General features: G+C 35.6%; 1 protein-coding gene across 1 annotated transcript in view; it reads right to left on the reverse strand.

Annotated features, from left to right (window-relative positions):
• Positions 1–19,655, reverse strand: part of PKHD1L1 (PKHD1 like 1) — a 141,379-nt gene that overhangs the window by 60,827 nt on the left and 60,897 nt on the right. Inside the window, exons 35-48 of the mRNA XM_090283443.1 lie at positions 18,774–18,962; positions 17,823–17,993; positions 17,089–17,315; positions 15,367–16,351; positions 12,907–13,155; positions 12,061–12,210; positions 9,613–9,787; positions 8,512–8,668; positions 7,949–8,105; positions 6,652–6,731; positions 6,061–6,190; positions 4,996–5,125; positions 2,755–2,996; positions 967–1,103 (exon numbers count right to left, since the gene is read on the reverse strand). Of these exons, the coding sequence (XP_090139569.1) occupies positions 967–1,103; positions 2,755–2,996; positions 4,996–5,125; positions 6,061–6,190; positions 6,652–6,731; positions 7,949–8,105; positions 8,512–8,668; positions 9,613–9,787; positions 12,061–12,210; positions 12,907–13,155; positions 15,367–16,351; positions 17,089–17,315; positions 17,823–17,993; positions 18,774–18,962 (3,179 nt within the window). The remainder of the gene's footprint in view (positions 1–966; positions 1,104–2,754; positions 2,997–4,995; positions 5,126–6,060; positions 6,191–6,651; positions 6,732–7,948; positions 8,106–8,511; positions 8,669–9,612; positions 9,788–12,060; positions 12,211–12,906; positions 13,156–15,366; positions 16,352–17,088; positions 17,316–17,822; positions 17,994–18,773; positions 18,963–19,655) is intronic.

The following is a 19,655-nucleotide window of genomic DNA, read 5'->3' on the forward strand; positions in this document are numbered from 1 at the left end:
CAGAGGAGCTCCTAATTTCTTGGGGACAACTTGCATGTTTATTAAAGTACTTATATATCTGTCCAATTATAATCAATTGAGAATCTGCTATATGCCAAGCAGTGTTTCAAGCTACAGAGGAATCAGCAGAAAACCAGTAAAAGTCTTTTAACTAATTGAGTTATGTTCTAGAGGGATAAATAAAAAATAAATTACAAGTAGATTTAATGTTGGGCGTTATGAATAGATAAAGGAAAGCAGGAGTTTGGGCAGCTATTTCAAATGAAGATGTTGAGGGAAATTCTGAAGAGAAAACATTGATGAAGAGAGCTGAATGAGTGAGAGTGTGAAATGTGCAAATATTTGGTGGAGAAGCATCTCAAGCAGAATGAAGAGCAAGTGCGAAGAACCTGAGAAAGGAATGTGTTTGATGTGGCCAGGTATGGCCGCAGGACATCAGGAGGCCTATGTGGTTTGCATGGCATGAGCCAGGGGTAGAGTCGCAGGAGATAAAGTCAGAGGCCAGCTGGGGGACGGACCACATGGGTCCTACGGAAAGGACTCAGAAGACACTGGAGGGTTTTGAACAAGGTATAACAAGATATGATTTATACTTTTAAATTTTTCCTTTGGCTGTGGTGCGGAGACTCTAGTGGAGCAAGGGAGGAAGCAGGAAGACCAGTTAGGAGAAAATCATAGTAGTCTAGGTAGGAGGTGATGGTGGCTTGGGTTAGGGATCAGCGGAAGGTGGTAGAAAAAGACAGTGGGTTCAGGATGCATTATTTTGTGGACAGAGTGTATAGAACTTGCTGATGAATTTGAAGTATGAGAAAAATAGAGAAGCAAAGTTTTGCCATGATTAAATGGGTGAATAATTAGGTGTACCCAATTATATTTAGCATCTGGCAAACAGCATGAACTTAGTACACAACCATTGTATGGATAACCTTGAACAAACCACTGTGCTTTAATAACAGTGCCTCCTACCTCTACATATTCTATTCTTCCAGTTACCATGTTAGCCCCAGGCACGGGAGCATGAAACATAATGCAGCCTCCAAACTGATCACTTCCTATTTCTTCTCCAAACTTTCCTTGGAGACATGTCTGTGTAGCAAATTCACCTTTAAAAAAATAAAATTAAGGAAAAACCGTGTCAAAATTCTGTAATTATAGAAATATATTTTCCCCTCATAATTATATCTTTTTATTCACATAAAACTTTAATCTCATTCTGGAACAAAATTATTTGCATTCACATCATCTCCTCCTCTAGATAGTAAGAAGGGTATGTGCCATGTCTTTTGCCTTGTTCCCCTTTGCATCCCATAAAATACTTACTACCGTATTTTTCAAAGATGCTAAATAAACGTTTGTATGGTTAAATGCATACTGATAAAGGTACCAGTATTTTGTTTTATTATCTCCGAAGCTTTTCTCCAAGATTGGGCGATTAACTTAATTAATGCAATCTTATTCTCGAATAGCACTAGATATGCATTATGTCACCTAATTCTTATAACTGTAGTAGATAAGCAGAACAGAAAGTATTTCTATTTTTACCAGGATGAAACTGGGTTTAATGGGCATTTGAGACCATGCAGATGAACTGATGACAGGAAGGGAATTAAGCATCGCCACGAGAGTCTCTTACAATAGTCAGGAGGCTATTAAGGAAGCGGGGTTCTGTGAGGCCCGTGCAGATCGTGTGCCTCAGTTCTCGGAGCTGCTATTAGGTTGCTAACCCTGTTGTTAAGCTCAGCTCAAGGTTGAGCTGTAAACATCCAGGAACAACTGCTGCGTGGACACATGTGGACTTGGCCTCCTCCTTTGTAGTGTTTGCCCTCTTCATTTGCATATTGGTACTAAACAATCAGTAATTTAGCCAGCAATCATTCATCTGTATGAAAGACTTACATTTTGTGATTTTTTTTTTGCCCTGCCTTTCTTTGTTCTCAGAGTGGAGGTTGGGTTGCTATCTGAATCTGTGTCTCTGGATGGCAATCTTTTGCTCAAATAAATGGTTTTTATTCTTTACTGCAGCCTGAACTTTTCCTTGGTTGATAATTAGAATTAGAATGTAAGTTACTTGACATCAAATCCAATGAGTTTTGCCTTCTTTTATACTTCTCATGGGAGAAAAAGCTGTATCTAAGCTGTGTCTGTTATTATTTAATTGCTTGTAGGATTGTGATGCTATTAGCAATTATATAAAATATTTTTAAAAGACTCGTAAAATACATTGAGCTGCATCCTGAGTTAAATATCATTAAGGTTCTCTTATAGGAGAGCCTTAACATCATATCAAGTTCTCTTCCACCTCTCAGTATACGAGGCTTTGAACAAACTCACTTCTTTAGTGTTTAGCATAGCATAATCAGTTCTGACCAATGGCACACGAGTAGAGGAGACACCTGTTTTTTTAGGACCAAAGTAATGAGTTTCTGCTGCTCAACTCTCCAGCCATCTTGTGTCCTGTCTCAGAGATCAGAGAAGCCCATGTTGAGACGGAGCTTCCGTCAGCCTAGATCCTGAAACAGTTACAATTAGCTGAGCAACTACCCTCGCCCCTCCCAGCCCCCAGTGTTCACCCATATTGGACATGTAGTATCAATGAGAAATAAACCTTTCTCATATTAAATTCGCTGAGATTTGGGGCATGTTTATCACTAGAGCATAATTTAGTCCAGAAGTTCTCAACTGGAGGTGATTTTGGCCCCAGGGAATATATTTGCAATCTCTGAAAACATTTTAAGTGATCACACTATTGCTGACCTGTGTCAAATCCATCAGGACATGCTGGAATTTTGTTATTCCACTCCACATTATCAGATCCTCTTATTAAAATATTTCTTGTAAGAATTCCAACTTCTGCCCTTGCTTCAAACAGAGTTCCATCGGGAAGGGTGACGGTGATTCCCAAGTGCGTGTAATTCAGCGGATCAGTTAGCGTTACGTTTATGCCATCAGCAGATACAGATGCAATGGTCCTTTTTTCATTCTCTCTTTGACTGTGTCTGCAAAAATTTCAGCAAAAAATTTCAAAATTAATATATATCAACATAACATTAATTTGGTGTATTAGGTTTATCCTATTTAGAATATTTCATCTGAGAAACAAAAAAATTTTTTGTCATACAGTATTCTGAGGAGAAATTTGAAGAGGGTATTTTATTTTATTTTTTAGAGCAACTAAATAAATTTTACCGGTGCCTTTCAGTGAAATATTTTCCAATTGTTACACTTGTTCATAAACTTCAGTAATTTATGTAGAACTGTATACAAATGATCCATTCATTTAGAACATCCCTCATGCAGTATAAAAACGGGGTTTAGGCTGGGCTGTATTGAATTCTCTTGGATCAAGATGATACAGAGATTTCTTTCTAAAAAGCATTTTTTCATGTTATGTGCACCTAAATACACCTTTCCTTTCTTTGTAATAATAGCTAACACACAGCACTTACTTTGAGCCAAGTTCTTCTCTAAGTGCTTTGTGAAGAATAAGTCATTTAATTCTTACAGTAAGTCCAAGATAGATACTAATAGCACTCCCATTTTATTGAAGCCCAGAGAAGTGAAATAATATGGCTACAAGCCTAGTAATTAGTATCGTTGGAAGTTAGATCCAACAGACTGACTTTAAAGTAGTATTCTTAGCCAATTGCTTTAGAAACTCTCAAATAGGATTTACCGATGAAATAGTGAACAATGAATTAGATTTGGTGCGAAACTATTTAATTCTTGTTTCTAAAACTAAATATTTCTATGTTAAATACTAAATTTACTTTTAATTTTCATACAGAAAAGCTTAAATGAGGACTTTCTATTCTATTAGTAAGCCCTGTCAATTTGCTATTCTTTTATTTTGCCATTATGTAATTAAAATTTCTTCCAAGGGCAGGAAAAAAGATTGTCGCTTACAAAGCTAAGTATATATTTAACTCTTCCTAACATCTGCAAGTCTATTTTTAACTGAGAAAATAGCAAACTCAAAATGCCATCTTAAATTTCCATTCTAAATTGAATCACGGCCTTAATGTCATTTAGTTGTTTCTTGTCATAAATTACCATTTGTTCCCTGATGTTCTATTGTGCCATTACCCATAATTTGAACAATAAAGGGGGAAAAAAAGCCTCTCTTGGCTCCCTCTCTCCATTAGTATTCTGGTGTAACATAGTTAGCTATATTAGTTTTCTTCCTTTCATTCCTTATTTGCTAAAATATATAATGAAATAGAAATTGAGGGTCATAAGCAGTTTTGATTATAGATTGTCAGACACCTAAAATGTCCTGTTAATCATCACTCATTCTCTTATAATTACTTCCCTTTTATTCAATCATTCCTTACAAGTTTGGTGCTTGGGAACCCTTGCTGTAAGACAACAAAGAGTTTACTTCCTGTTTTCAATCCCATTCTTTAGTGACCCCAAAGAAGCATTTACATTTTTGCATGTATTAATGTATTTGGCTAAAGCTCTAAGTCAGAAGTTTTCAAATGACTTTTAATAGCAGAATGATTTTTATCCAACAAAACCTTACATGGGAACCTAACCATAAAAAAACCACCAAAATATTTTCTTAGTACAGAAGGTCCTTGAATAATGTGATTTCACTCAATGTTGTTTTGTTATAATATTGATAAGATTTCATAGGAACTTAACTCTTGTTTATATCAATTAACCTACGGTAAAATTCAGTTTCATTATACATGGTTTTGCTTAAAGCTATAAAACCTAATGACAATATTAAGCAAGGACTTACTCTATATGTTTATTTTATAGATTCAAATTAATGATTTTTTGTTTGTAAATTCAATCAATCAGTGAAAACGATACTGGAAATCAACACAACGTGAACATTGGGCAAATGCATATTTGGCTGCTTATGTTTCTTTATTAGAGGTTTCAGATTTAAATGAAACAGTTGTGGACCTCCTGAATCATCCCTCTTTTACACACATAAAAAAACCTCTGGTTTCAAATTTGAATGATCAGGTCCAGAAGACACCATACCTGTGTCCTGTGCTTGCAATCACAAGCTGGTCTCCTGGTTTCCACGTCACTGCTTCTTGTAAAGTCAAAGTCCTCTCCCCTGCCTGTGCAGTATGAGCCAAACGGGTCCAGACCACAGTGACAGGCAGACCTGGAGCCAACACACAAACCAAGTATTTCTAAAGGTATGTGTTCTTGGTTACTGAGAGCTTTAATCTTTTCCTGGATTGAATCAATTTGAGGACGATTCATTTTACCTTAGCATTTCATGCCTTTCTCACAAACAAAATATGTAAAATGCTTGCTTTATAAAAGTAACAATCAGGGTTGTAATAACACATGTGGGTGTATAAACTTTAAAAATATCCTTCAGCACCAATATATTCCATTTATGAACATTTTCTTTAATGAACTCAACATAAATGTGGTATGATTCTATTGACAAAACAGGCAGAGGCCTGTTATCTTTGTTATTGTTGACAGAAATTGCTTAAAGTGATAATCTAGAGACAAATAAAATGTGTAAATTCCTGAAAATTCCATTAGCATATATAGTTAACACAATGCAGGATATTTATGATCATGTTTACATATCTTAAATTTATAAAAGAGATTATTGCAATATAGAAGACTTCAATATAAAAAGGAACACACCATGCTTCCTTTAAATAAGTTAATACCTCAAACATAACCAAAATCATTGTTATTTGCTCATGATTTTCCAGAATATAGGTATACAAAAGTATAACTATAAATTTATAGTTCTATTTCAGGAAGAGCTCATAAACAATCTTTATAAACTGCGGTGAGTGCTGAATTAGGCAAAAGGTGTTAACGGCGCACATAGAAAGGATGTAGAAAAGGCCCAGGAGGGCTTCCCCAGGAGTGCCCTTGGCTGTTGCCTTGATCCTATGCAGGGCTGGGCTGGCCCAGATGCGGAGGGAAGAGGTCAAAAGAAGTAAAAAGGAAATGTATGCAGGCAAGAGAAGCTTGGTAAATTTTCATCTGGAGAAAGTTATCAGGATGATTATCTCGGGGTCCTGGCCAGTCTCCTGAAACAATCCCCTGAGCCCCCTAGGCGCGTACCATGCAGATCCAGGATTCCCTCGCGCACGGCCAGCGTTTTGGCACCGTACACCGGGAGCTCCGGAGACCGCAGGTGCCCGTGCAAGGTGATGACCGCCTTGTGTTGAAATGGAGATGCTTCCGTCCCAATCTGCAAGGGATTTCACGAGCATCATTCAGAATGTTAAAACCCTTATCCACAATTCTAATCACTCAAAAGTAATGTTTTCCTTTTTTCCCTTTTCTTTCAGGAATGGATTATTCACTTGTCAGTAACTTTCTTCCAAAAGATATACTTGAAATTTTCCAGCCAACAAAATACAGATCTTTGGAAAGTAAACTGATTGACTTAAGCCACATCTCAGAGCAAATTGTTTTCCTACTCTATTTTGAATTCTGCTCTCTTGTAATATGCAATTATTTTCTCATTAAAAGAGCAAGAATACTCTGAAAAACTTCCCCACAAAAAGGATTTTATACTAATGATAGAGACTTATACAAAAATAAACTTGTGAGACATTGGTATAATTAACTGCTTATTTTATACATAGTATTTTTTAAAACAAATGGAGAGAGATCACCAAGGAATATATCTCAAGTACTCTCATATACCTGAAGAATGCCTCCATCTGTAATTAGAATATTTTCTGCCTGGAGTTCAATGTCAGCTTCATCAAATATTAGAGTTCCACCTAGGAGTCATACGATTTTGAAATATATCATAAAGAAAATCAATATTAAAAGTTATTTATTCAGTTATACATAAAATTTAATTCTTTAATCTTATTTGCTATCCCCATGCATGTCACTTCACTTCAGCTCTTTGGCAACATAAAATATAAAAACTTCAGGCAAGACTCAGGAAGTGGTAGAAAATCAAATCCCAGGCAGATTTTCTCTTGACCATTCATTATTTTAAATGCTATCAGCCACATGAATTCTAGTTCTTCAGAGACAGGAACACAGAATATAAATTAAGAATCAAAACAATTAAAATTAAAGAATAGCACTATTTGTAGAAACTATTATAATGCCAACATTAATGCTCAACTTTTATCCTCCAATTTGCCTAGCAACAGCTATAGCCTGATTAGCATTATTAAATATAATACTGGGATACAGTTTTTTATAATAATGATATAAATTTGCAGGTAGGAAAACTTGCCCAAGCGTCCAATAGTTAATAACTTCAAATGACTGAAGCACTGCTATTATCCCAGAAGTTAAAACAAAAGCAAAATGCAAAGGTCTTTGAGCAGCTAAAACCACATGTCAAATGTATACACTAAAGCCCAGAGTATCTCACTCTGGCTAAAGATTGTTTCTTTTACATGCAGTTGTAACACTTCTGGTTATTTAGTTTTCTGTAGTTAAAACAGAATATCAAGAAGCAGAGAGCACTCCAGGTAACAATAAAAGCAGGTTCAAAGGCATAGGTGAAAGTCACAACCTGGCCCCAAGGGGAGTCAAGGGGGTCATTTAACACAAATTTCTATGATTCTACAACCCCTGAGATCCACTATTGCAGTGTTTTTCTAAATGGGAAATAGCTCTTAACTGTTGTGATCCACTGCTGGGGTATAGGCCTGTACACAAGTGCATGCAGGCACACACAGTTAGTGAAACGAATGCTTCATGAAATAACATTTAGTTTAGAAGATGCTTACTTATATGAATGCAATATACTCTGATATTGCCACTGTATTTATTAAAACATTCTGGATGCAATACACTAAATAAGTTCATACCACAAATGGCCTGTATTACTCAATTTAAAGAACTCAGTACTATATTCCATACTCAAAGCATGATTCAACTACAGATGTTCATAATAACGAGTCTTGATTAAATTAACTTTACAGAAATAGTCCACAAGCAGAGTCTAATAAACAGATTTTCAGAAATTTACCCTGAATGAGCAACATTTTCAGAATAGGGGTATTTTGATCCAGCAGAATTGTCTGTCCTTTTGTAATGACAACCAGTGACCCTTCCTCTGGAGGAGACTTTCCTCCCCATGAAAACTTGGAGGACCAAGCATCAACGTATAGGAAGTCAGCATTGTCCTGTAACAGAACACAAGAGGCTTAAAGGTAGCAGTTTCATCAGAATTCTTCACTCGCTTTCTGAAGAAAAGAAGAAATCTATAACAATAAACATACTTGTTAATAATAAGTATAACCCACTTTAAATATTTTATAGCTGCCTGGAAGTTTATTTCACAGTAATAATTTAGTGAAAAAACCATTACCAATTACCCTACAATTAAATTAAATACTTAAATATTGGAAAGAATAAAATGTTAGTGATAAGCAAAATAAATAAATAAATAACCTGCCTTAAATTTATTGTAGCCATAGCTCCGCTGTTTTCTGGAGACATTAACAAAGTAAAAAGCTCTTCTCCCATCCCCTCCCCTCCCATAGGCTAGCTTTCCGCTGCTGTGGTTGCGGCCTCCCGCAGCGGTCTTACCCGTCTGGCCACGCCAAAGCTTCTGATGGTGACGTGCACCAGAGCCCACCCCGAAGGACTATGGGTGTTTGTCATGCAGATGATATACGTCCTGTTGGAATACTCAACATCACATTTGGCTTCAGCTATGGTGACGAGAACATCCTGCACGTTTTCACTGTAAAGAAAAAGGAGGGAAGCAAAATACTGATGATTTTCTCAAATTTCAGGTCGCATACGCATTATGGTAAAATGAATCATCTTACCCTATGAGTCATCAAAGTGCAGACTGACATGTTTTTCAGTGGTAAAATTTCTAAAATATTTGTTCGGAAAAAAGGAAACAAAAAGAAGAGGCCAGGAAATGTAACTATACAAACTAGAAGGTGTTCTCCTGTTGGAGAAAAACTATTTGAGTTCAATTTATTGAGAGATGCTATGTTGGTCTCTAAACAGACGCCTTTGTAAGAGACTTGCAGGGGTCATTTTGTCTATGTGATGTTTTCACCACATTCACAGACTTGAGAAGTGAATCTCCATGTAAAAATGCAAGTCCAAGGTAGTTATAAGTATTTCAGGACTTAAAATTGCCTTTTATGATTTGAATGATCTGGCATTTTGATGTCAGTTTTATTCACTTAGCTAATGAAACAGTACATACATTTGAGCTAAATAATAAATATTTTTTTGGAAAAAGAATCTTGCTTGTTACAATGAAATGGTCCTCGTGCATGAAGAGTTGTTGCGATGACCCGATAAAACAGGTCATGGCTGGAGGTGAAATGCTGGGAAAAGTATAACAAGAAGGTGATTTGTACTTGTTACATTACTAGGATTTGAGGCAGGTTATTTAATCTTTGTAATCTTAGTCTTTTAACAATAAAATGGGATGGGATATCTAACAAGGCTGGAAGTTTCATTGAGGCAGAAGATACCTGGCACAGATTAAATACTCAGTAAACGTTACCTATTAGTTCTACTGTGTGACTCAAGTGTGACTTTGGAACAGATGGGTATGTGCTATGTGACTGCACTTAAGCCCTGGCCTGGAACACAAGGAAGCGGGCACAGTGGCTCGCGTCAGGAAACAGGCTCTGATGTAGGCGCCTCTGAAGACAGTACCTGAAGCCTGATCCCATGACTGTAAGTCTGGTGCCCCCTGCTGTGCTGCCTCTCTTGGGAGATATTCTGGTGACAAGCGGAGTCAGGGACATGGTGTAGCTGAAAGAAGTTGTGGACTGTGACAAATCCTCCCCATTGACCACGCTCACTTCACAGGCTTGCTCCGGTCCGCTGCCTATGAGAAGAGGGTGGGAGTGACTGCACTTCTGCCATCACGCCCCATTCCTTTCCCAAACCCCCACATGTTTTCTATTATTTTGAAATTTAAATTTTATTTTTAAATTTAAGTTTACATCAATATAATTTTGTATTAATTTTGGGTGTACTACAATGCAGTGGTTAGACAAAGTGCTCCCCCGATATTTCTAGTATGTACCTGACACCATACGTAGTTACTACAATATTATTGACTATATTTCTGATGCTGCATTTTGCATCTCTATGACTGTTCTTTAACTACCAATTTGTACTTCTTAATCCCTTCACCTTTTTTCACCTGCCCCTTAACCCCACCTCCCCTCTGTTAACCATCAGTCTGTTCTCTGTATCAATGAGTCTGTTTCTATTTTGTTTGCTTGTTTATTTTGCTCTTTAGACTCCACATATAAGAGAAATCATACAGTATTTGTCTTTTACTATGTGGCTTATTTCACTTAACGTCATACCCTCTAGGTCCATCCATGTTGTCATAAGTGTTAAGATTTCATTCTTTTATAAGACCAAGTAATATCCCATTGTATATGTGTACTATAGCTTTTTATCTACTTGTCTGTTAATGGGCGCTTAGGTTGCTTCCAAATCTTGACTACTGTAACACTGCAATGAACATAGGGAGGCAAATATTCTTTCAAATTAGCATCTCGAGTTTCTTCAGATATATACTCAAAAGTGGAATTGCTGGGTCATAGACAGTTCCATTCTTAATTTTCTGAGGACACTCCACACTGCTTTCCAAAGTGGCTGCACCAGTCTGCATTCCCAACCAACAGTGCACTAGGGTTCCCTTTTCTCTGCATCCTTGCCAGTACTTTTTGTTTGTGGATTTATGGATGATAGCCACTCTGAACCAAATATTTTCAAAAACATCTTCCTTTTCCCCAAATCACTCTCACAGGCTATATGTGAAGTAATAAATATCTCCAGCAATTGCCAAAAACATTGCAAGGTTAATACACATTAGCAACAGAGAAAAAAAAACTCTCAGACCCTCCCTGGAGCCTCTCATTGTAGACAGCCGTACAGCCTGAATATTTAGTTCGCCAGTCCTAGAGGATCCAACATGGCAAATTAGAGCAGGAAGGAAGAACTGCTAATGGCAGGCACTCTGACTGCAGCAAGGAGTGACAGCTGGAAGCAAGGTAAGAGGCAAACTACAGAAACGCAATACAAAAATGTAAAAAGAGGAGCTGGTGTTAAGACAAGCATCCGAAAACTTTGATAAATCTTAATAACATTGTTGCATTTAAAAACAATCAGGATACAAACTCTGATGTTGACATGATAAATAAGCCCAGTCCCCCAAATGCTATATTTCCTTCAATATTCTTTGTTTAAGAAGTTAGAGAAAGATACCAAAATGTTTAGAAAAGCTTCATCAAATATTGTTAATGTTTTAAAAAATGTTTGCACATAAAACATATTTTCTGTTTGAGAATCTTTCTTTTGGTTTTTCTTAAATTTTGTTAATTAAAAATTGTTGTATATGTATAATACCAGGTATTTTAACTTTATAATAACCCACTGAATTAGGGTTAATAATATCTCTGTTTAATAGATGGAGAAAGTGAGGCCAAGAGGAGTTAAGTTACTTAGCTAAGGTGACACAGTTAGTGAGTAGCAAACTGAGATTCAGTGGCTCCTCAGATCCTAACTCTTAACTGCTTAATTAAAAAAAATAAATGAGTCATAGCAGCAAATTACAAAACCCGTTTTAGGTATCATTCCATCCCTTTTATACACATGTGCTTATTAAACCTCACAATAACCATATAAGCTAATGTGTTATTTTCACTCTGTAGGTGAGGTTGAATAAATAGCCCAGAGACACAGCTTGGGGTTGCCTCTTGGCAATGCACTCACTACCAGAGCTCACACTCGGAACCATTACACATCTTATGTCCATGGAAAATCTAACACTCCAATAGAAACTAAAAATGTCTTCTCCGTTTGGCAAACTTAATAAACTAAGAGCCACAAGTTTGTGTGATAAACTGAAATACTACAATTTATTATAAATAATGCAATTAACCCAAATGTTATACATTGTGAATCACATATAAATGTCAAAAAAAAAAAAAATTCTGAAGAAAATGCTTAAAATCAGGACAGTTATAAAAGTGATTCAATTGCCCCAAAGAACACAAAAACCTGGAAAAAGAAATGCAGACTTTGATCTTTATAAAATTAACCATTTCTCAAAAACTGCCATTTTTTTTTCTGACAACTTACCATTATTAGGTGGAATTTTACATAATAATGTTGTGTGATTAGATTTGAGTCTATCAACAGCACATTCTGAGCCACACACTAATATTCTGGAATTTTGTGGATTAAAGCCAGTGCCTGTCACAGTCATGATCTGACCACCACCGAAGCTCCCTAGTGAAGACATAACAGAAGGAAAAACAAAGCTGACTAAAAGAAAACCTCTTCCACATTATATTTAACTTTATTTTTAAAATTTGAAATAGAACTGATAGTAATGAAAATATTCTTATTAGTGAAATTATATTTATATTATATTATAGTATGTTAATGCAATAAAATCTCTTTTTAGTGTAGTGTTTTATATCTTTACTGAGTAAACATTACAGCTGGTCATTTATTTAAACTACTAGGAACTAAAATTTTTTAAAAAAGAGATTATCACAAAGAATTTTAGAGTAGTAAAAACATAAATATAAAATTACTATTTTAATTAAGAATATATTGTTTATACTGTCTCAAGATTTTAAACAACTAAAACAATGGCCAAATAAAAATATATTTATGTAGATAATTACAGGCCAGTGATGTCTAAACATGCTTTTAAGATAAATTTCCACACAATCTGGCTATTTCAAGTAGGGTTAACTTTTAAATAAATTACATAGCACTGAGAAAAATATAGGCATTACACAGATATTTTGAAATGATTAATTAATGCCCTTTCATGCATAAACAAAAATATATATTCTAATGTGTTAAAAGAACCACAAATTTTAGCAGTGTTTGAAGAATTGTTTTCCCTAAATAAAATTAGTATTTACTGAAACAATATATAATACTTATAGGTTCCTGCACACTCAGAATTACCTTGGCTTGGATGAATATTTTGAATGGTGAGTGGGTACTCAAATACAACTGTGGACACAGCAGAGCCTTTTTTCTCATGATGCATCATAACAGGAAATGTGCCACCAGTATTTTCTCCAACGATGCATTGCAATACACTGTCATTGACCATGGTCACATTACACTGAATGTTATTCGTCATCACCGAAATTTCTGAGATATCAACACCAAAATTAGATCCAGTGATCTGAATTCTGGTTCCTGGTGGACCTTAAAAAAAAAAAAAGCAAAAAATATAACTATATCTAAATTCCAATACTTACACATGCATTTAAGATATACCTATTTACTTCCATAAACAAAATAATATCTAATACTTAAAAAACTAATATAAATATTAACAAAACATGCTTTATCATATACATTACAGTCTATGAGATATTGACTGTAAATTATGACAACATTCATTACTTTTCAGCCTTTTCTGTCCATTCTACTGAGTTGTAAATTACTAACTCAGGCTGGTGGGGAAGAAAGGGCAAGAGAAGAAAGATCTAGCATTAGGAAGTATGAATATCTGGGCAGCGAGTTGTGGGGTGGGTATATTTTAAGAATGGTCTTACTGTTTGGGGGCGATTTGGCGGTACTTTTCTGCTATTAGAAACATGTTGAGGATGGATTACTTTTCTTAATTCAAATATTTCCCATAGATATAACTTGAAAAGCAAATTATGATAGATACTTAGGTGTGAGATAGTAAATATGAATTAAAGACTTGTAGATGCCTTGAATAAATGCACACAAAACAAAGCACTTCAATTCCTCTGTTCTGTTCCTTCCTCTTTTGACAAAAACGCATTGAGGACATTAAACACATGGAATTTTTCAAAGGTCATCCAAATGACCATAACTAAATATTAAATGAATAGATATTAAGCAACATAATTTGTTGCAGATGCAGAGTCACCAAGTAATAGTTTGATTTAAATTCAAATAGTAATAGTAAAAATACATGTACAATTGATCATGGTAAAGATAATTAAAATATATGTTGTCATTTTAAAAACCACAGATATTAATGAGATATTTCATGTTAGGAATAATTTTAAGATACAAGCTAAAAATATTTTGAGGGTCTTAATTTTTTTATTTTGTCTGGCATTTTCACCTTTTAAATGCAGATGTTCTAAGTGTAATCTATTGCCTTATCTCTTCAGTAAATAAAGTAGCTCAATTCTCACTTTCTACAAATCTTATATCATCAAATACATTGTTTTGAATGAGATATTCAAAGAAAGAGATGAAACTTAAATGGTTCAAGTAAATAAGGAACAAATATCAATGTTTAGCTCATCATTTGCAATGACTACAACTATGTGGGGATTAAGTATGTCATTGTTATTGTTAATGTTTGCTTTTTTGAAAAATAAGAAAACTTGATGCATCAAAGAATATTTCAATAGCAGACCTCTTGAAGCCAGAGAAAACATCTTACCCAAACTCAACACATTTGCTGCTAATGTAAACTGAAAAATACTTTTTGTAAGGCTAACATTTAATGAGTTCTTTATTAAAGGCACCATTCTAAATTACATTATATCAATGACATTTAGTTTCATCAGTGGAAAGTAGAAGAACCAAGATCTGAACCTGGGGAGCGAGACCAAGTCTGCAGGCGTTACACTACAGCTCCCTCTCCAGAATTTATTAGATAGATGATAATAAGCACTCCAACAGCCAGAAGATTAATAGACATAGCACAACACAGTGACAAAGGAAGGCATCTCAGTCTACCTTGGTTTAGAAAAGAACGAGTCATGCTAAATAAGTACATAAATCTTTATTTCGTATTATTTTTCTAAATGAGTGAGCCAATTACCTCTTTCAAAGGATTCTGCTGCATTAATAATCAATTGTAGTTCAATGGCAACAAGGTATTCTGGAAAATTCTCTATGATAGTAAGATCAACTATTTGTGAATTTTAACAGGTGTTTTCTGTGCCATATCAATCAGCATTAATGACATAAGTTAATTACCAATTTTAAGCCACAGATATCCATCTATTTCTCCTTCATTTTGAAATTTAGGTCAAGTTAAAGGGGATTTTGTTTCAAGATGGAAGTTGGAATTTGACTAAAAATTTTATCCCAAGAATGTGCAAAAGAAGAATCACAAAATAGAGATGACATTAAATTCGAATCCCATGCAGTAACTGGATTAAATGGGATTGTCTTAAAATACATCTTAAATGGGCACACATTGCAGTGTGTGGATCATGTATCATAGAAATGTACACTTGAAACCTATATGACCCTATTAGTCAGTGTCACCCCAATAAATTTGAAGAAAACAGAGATAAAATAAAAACTAAAAATACATCTTAATTATCACTTATAAATATTACTCCAATTCTATGCTAATAAGCATCGCTGATAAAATATCAGGATAACAAAACAATGAAAAGGTGGGTGTTGGAGTACCTGTACTGGGAACAATTTCTCTGAGAAGTGGAGTATCCTCCAAGGCATATGTAAATAACAGGGGTGGATAAGCGACTTCGTTCACAACGATTCTCACACTGACCCTTCCAGCTGTCCCTGCTGGGGTGCGACAATACACTTCACTGGAGTTGACAGAAATAATTGAACAAGGTCCATCCCCAATACTGACTGTGGTGTTGCCTGGGTGGAAGCCATTTCCTTTGATCACCAGAGTCGTGCCCCCACCCATGCTTCCAGAAGTCGGTGTGACGGATGCTACTGCGGGGCTGTAAAAACTCAGGTTTCCCTGAGCCAAGCCCTTACTTCCCACCATGACACGGAGAGGATGAAGTCCAGCTGGCAGAGGAGTCATGAGAACAGTGATGTTATTTTCATTAACATCTATTGCTCTGAACTGTTGGTCTCCGATGAAAACAGCGATGTCCTCCGAGATAGTGCCGAAGCCTTCCCCTTCAATAAGAGCTTTTACAGATCCTATGACAGAATTTGGGGAGATTCTTGTTATAGTAGCAGCAATGCTGTCTGAGTATGAAAAGCTGCAGTTCCCCTGACACTGGGCAGGCACTCCATGGATTAGAAGCTCTACTGTCACAAGCTGGTGGGGAGCAGGAGATGTTTCACATTCAATGGTTGTATAATTCACTGATAGAACTTTACATGGAAAATGACCCAGAAGGACCTTTACAGCTGCAGAAGAAACTGAGAATCCAGAGCCTCTTAAGGTCACTTTGGTCATTCCTGTAGTTGATCCGGCATTTGGCAACACCGTATCGATGTTTGGCAAAAGTACAAATCGCCTATCGAATTCATTGGCCTGGGTGTTGATAGCACTGCCCAGGTTGTAGACAGTTAGAGTGACAATTTCTCTGATGCCAACATCCATTGAGTTTTGGGGGTCAATGTGACATACAATGGAACTTGTATTGCTTTCTTCTACAACACAGGGGTAGCTACCAATTGTAACCTGAAAGGAAAATTAGTATGAAAATAGGTCAATACATTCATCTACTATAAACTTAAATTTTGTATTATCAGGAACCAAATTTTTAAAAAATTACTTAAGTGCAAATTTTTATACATAAAGTTGATTTAGGGGACTGATTAATGTATATCTTGCATTAATCTTAAAACTAAATTATGATTGTCCATCAAAGTTCATTGCTACATTATTCATAATAGTCGAAAAGGTAAATACAACCCAAATACCCATGAACTTAGAATGGATAAATAAAATGTGTATGCCACACAATGGAATATTATTCAGCCTTAAAAAGAAATGTTCTGATATATGGTACAACTGGATGAATCTTGAAAACAATATGCTTAGTAAATAAAGCTGGTCACAAATGACATATTTTATGATTCTATTGATAAGAAATGACCAGAATAGGCAAATCCACAGAGATAGAAAGTAGATTAGTGGTTGTTTAGGGCAGGGAGGTATGGAAGAATTGGGAGAATGTCTGAGCTGAGAGTTATAGGGTTCCTTTGGGGATAACTAAATGTTATAAATTGACTGCAGTGATAGATGCATGATTGTGGATATACTAAAAGCTACTGAATTGTGCACTTTCAATGGGTGAATTGTTTGATATGTGATATCACAGTAAAGTCATTAGAAATTCAGTTGTGAGGTTATGGACAAAATGCCTTCCTTTTATTGAGTATATGGATGCAAAAATGAGATCTTTGCCATCTTACCTTATTAGCACATGTGAGATTACTGAAGCCGTGTCCAGTAATCGTTATCAGTTCATTTACGGTTCCGGCAGATGGACTAATGTTGGTTATAGATGGTGAAAAACACCTGGAAAGCTCAAGGAGGAGCCCGTCTGCATGGTTCACCCCGGTGTTGCTCAGCTCACACAAGGGCTCTGTTGCTCGGCAGCCTCCCACAGAGCTTCCCAAGTGCAAATCCATGGGCTCTCCTGTAAGTCATGGATAACATTCTAAAAGAAGAACTGTTTTCAGACTGCATTCATCTTTATTTTGACCGTGGTGGTTTATATTCTGGTAAACCTTTTTATTCTTCTCTTAAAGAAAAGAGGGACCTCGGGCAGCACCAAGTTAAAAGAAAGACCCAGACAGAGATGACGTGGTAAGGAGTGAATATAAAATTAACTTATTTTCAATTTGTCTCAGGCCAGATCCCATGGGGAAAATATCATCTCACACTTTAATGTATTTTCAGGCAAGTATTGAATATCAGAACTTTTAAAATATTATATTTGAGGCACACAAAGATTCTGGGAGAATGGCAGGGCAACATTAATATGATCCTTATTTTATAGAACAAATGCCTGCCTCAGAGTAGTCTAGACCCATTCAAGGTCATGTGGTTAGAAAGAGACAGAGGCAGGATTAGACCCAGCTATCTGCCTCCTACTCCAGAAAGGTCACTGGAGTAACAGGGTTTTCATCTTTATCTCCCTTACCTTGAGCATATGTGGCTTCAGTGCTACCCACAAACACGTGCAGGGGAATGTGCCTTGTTTCAGCTGGCAAAACGTTAACGACTCCTTGTAGAAAAATGGAGCGAGCATCATCAATGTAGCCGCTGCTGTAATAATGGATTCCAGGTGAAGTAAATCGGTAAGAAAATGAACCTGCCATGATATAAGATTGCACATAATAAATACAAGCACTTAATGCATCTTTGAAAAGAAATTTGAAATAATCATTCAAGTGCACATGCAGATGACAGGTTTCTTAGTTTTCATGCATATTATATTTCAACAGAAAGTGAGTAGTAAGGAAATGGCTGAAAGCCTATAAAAAAGCTATCTTGTATAATGAAATTACGTTACAGCAGGGCAAGATCCAGCATTAACTTTTCTAGGAAACCATGTCGAATCTCGCATAACTTACCAAATTTTAAAGAACAACTCGACATGGAATGAATAATGGACAAGTAATACTTAGTTTGTGTTCATGAGGAAGGAGTTCCAAACTGCTACATGTACAGAATAAAATGAGCAACCGAAAAGGCACACTAATGATAACGACTGATTTTAAAGCTGATTCCAATCAACAGAACTTCATTACTTGCTAGCAGACTGGTATGATTAAAAAACACATTCCAATTTTCTTTGTATTTTGCTTATTTCCATACATTTTTTTCAATTGGTTTATTATTCCATAATGAATAAAGATATTTTTTGCTATCAGAAGCTCATCACCAATGTATAAAATACCTTATTTACATTCACTTATAATACCTTATAAATTTGTAAATGTTTACTACAGCAATAAAATACCAACCAGATCATTTTGTATGTTTGTACATATTATTTATGCACGTGTATTTTAAATCTAATCAAAATATCTTTTTTATCGTATCTAGGAAAAAGAAGCATGATGCAAAACTGGACAAAGTGGAAACATACCTGATGCAGATTTTTCTCGCCCATTCGTCAATCCTTTGCCATCATAGGTCACACTTCCAGGACTGGAGACGGAGAAAACTCTATATCCTATTCCCCTGAGAAAGGGATGTGCTTGCCAGTGCCATGTCACTGTGTCTCCCACAGATACATTTAAGATTGATGGTGACCAGGCGTAACCTAATCCATGTACTGGGAACAAAAGTTGAGTCACATTTTATACTGGGAGCAAAAGTTGAGTCACATTTTATAAGAATAAAAGGAGTAAAAATTCTTAATCATTATCTTGAAAACACTACATTTTTATATAGCTACCAGTGAAATCTTTTAAAATAACATTGTAAAACTTTATGTGCATAATTTAAACATGTAACAAAAATAAATATAAATAATGAAGAGTAAGGACAGAAGCTAAGGAAAAAAATAAACCACACAATCACAAAACTGATCAAAAGACAATCTAAAAAAAATCAGAAAGTCAATAAGGAAGTAGTTCAGGAATATGACAAGGGATGTTTTTTAAAGCTTATTGATTCTTTAAACATAATTTTTCTCAGGCATAGAGGTATACACAAATCTATATAGTTTCAATTTGAATATTCACTAAGAAATCCATGACTGATAACAAACTACAGTAATTCAGAAGGTTCTATACTGCATAAAGCAATTACTAAACTTAGAAACTGTAAAGTCTAGCCTTCAGACTCAAGGCTACCACTGATTCATTCTATATGTGGTTCTGTATGTCAAGGAGATAGATACCATTGACAAATTAGAGAAGGAAATAATAATGCATATTCTCTGAAAACTTTGAAGTATAAAATAAACAAAAACCAACTTAATACAGGATAAGTGCTTCCATTATTGACAATATGTAAATGTTGG

The sequence above is a fragment of the Furipterus horrens genome, unplaced genomic scaffold, assembly GCF_987537825.1.
Source record: "Furipterus horrens unplaced genomic scaffold, mFurHor1.1.pri manual_scaffold_7, whole genome shotgun sequence".
In the NCBI taxonomy this organism is placed as follows: domain Eukaryota; kingdom Metazoa; phylum Chordata; class Mammalia; order Chiroptera; family Furipteridae; genus Furipterus; species Furipterus horrens.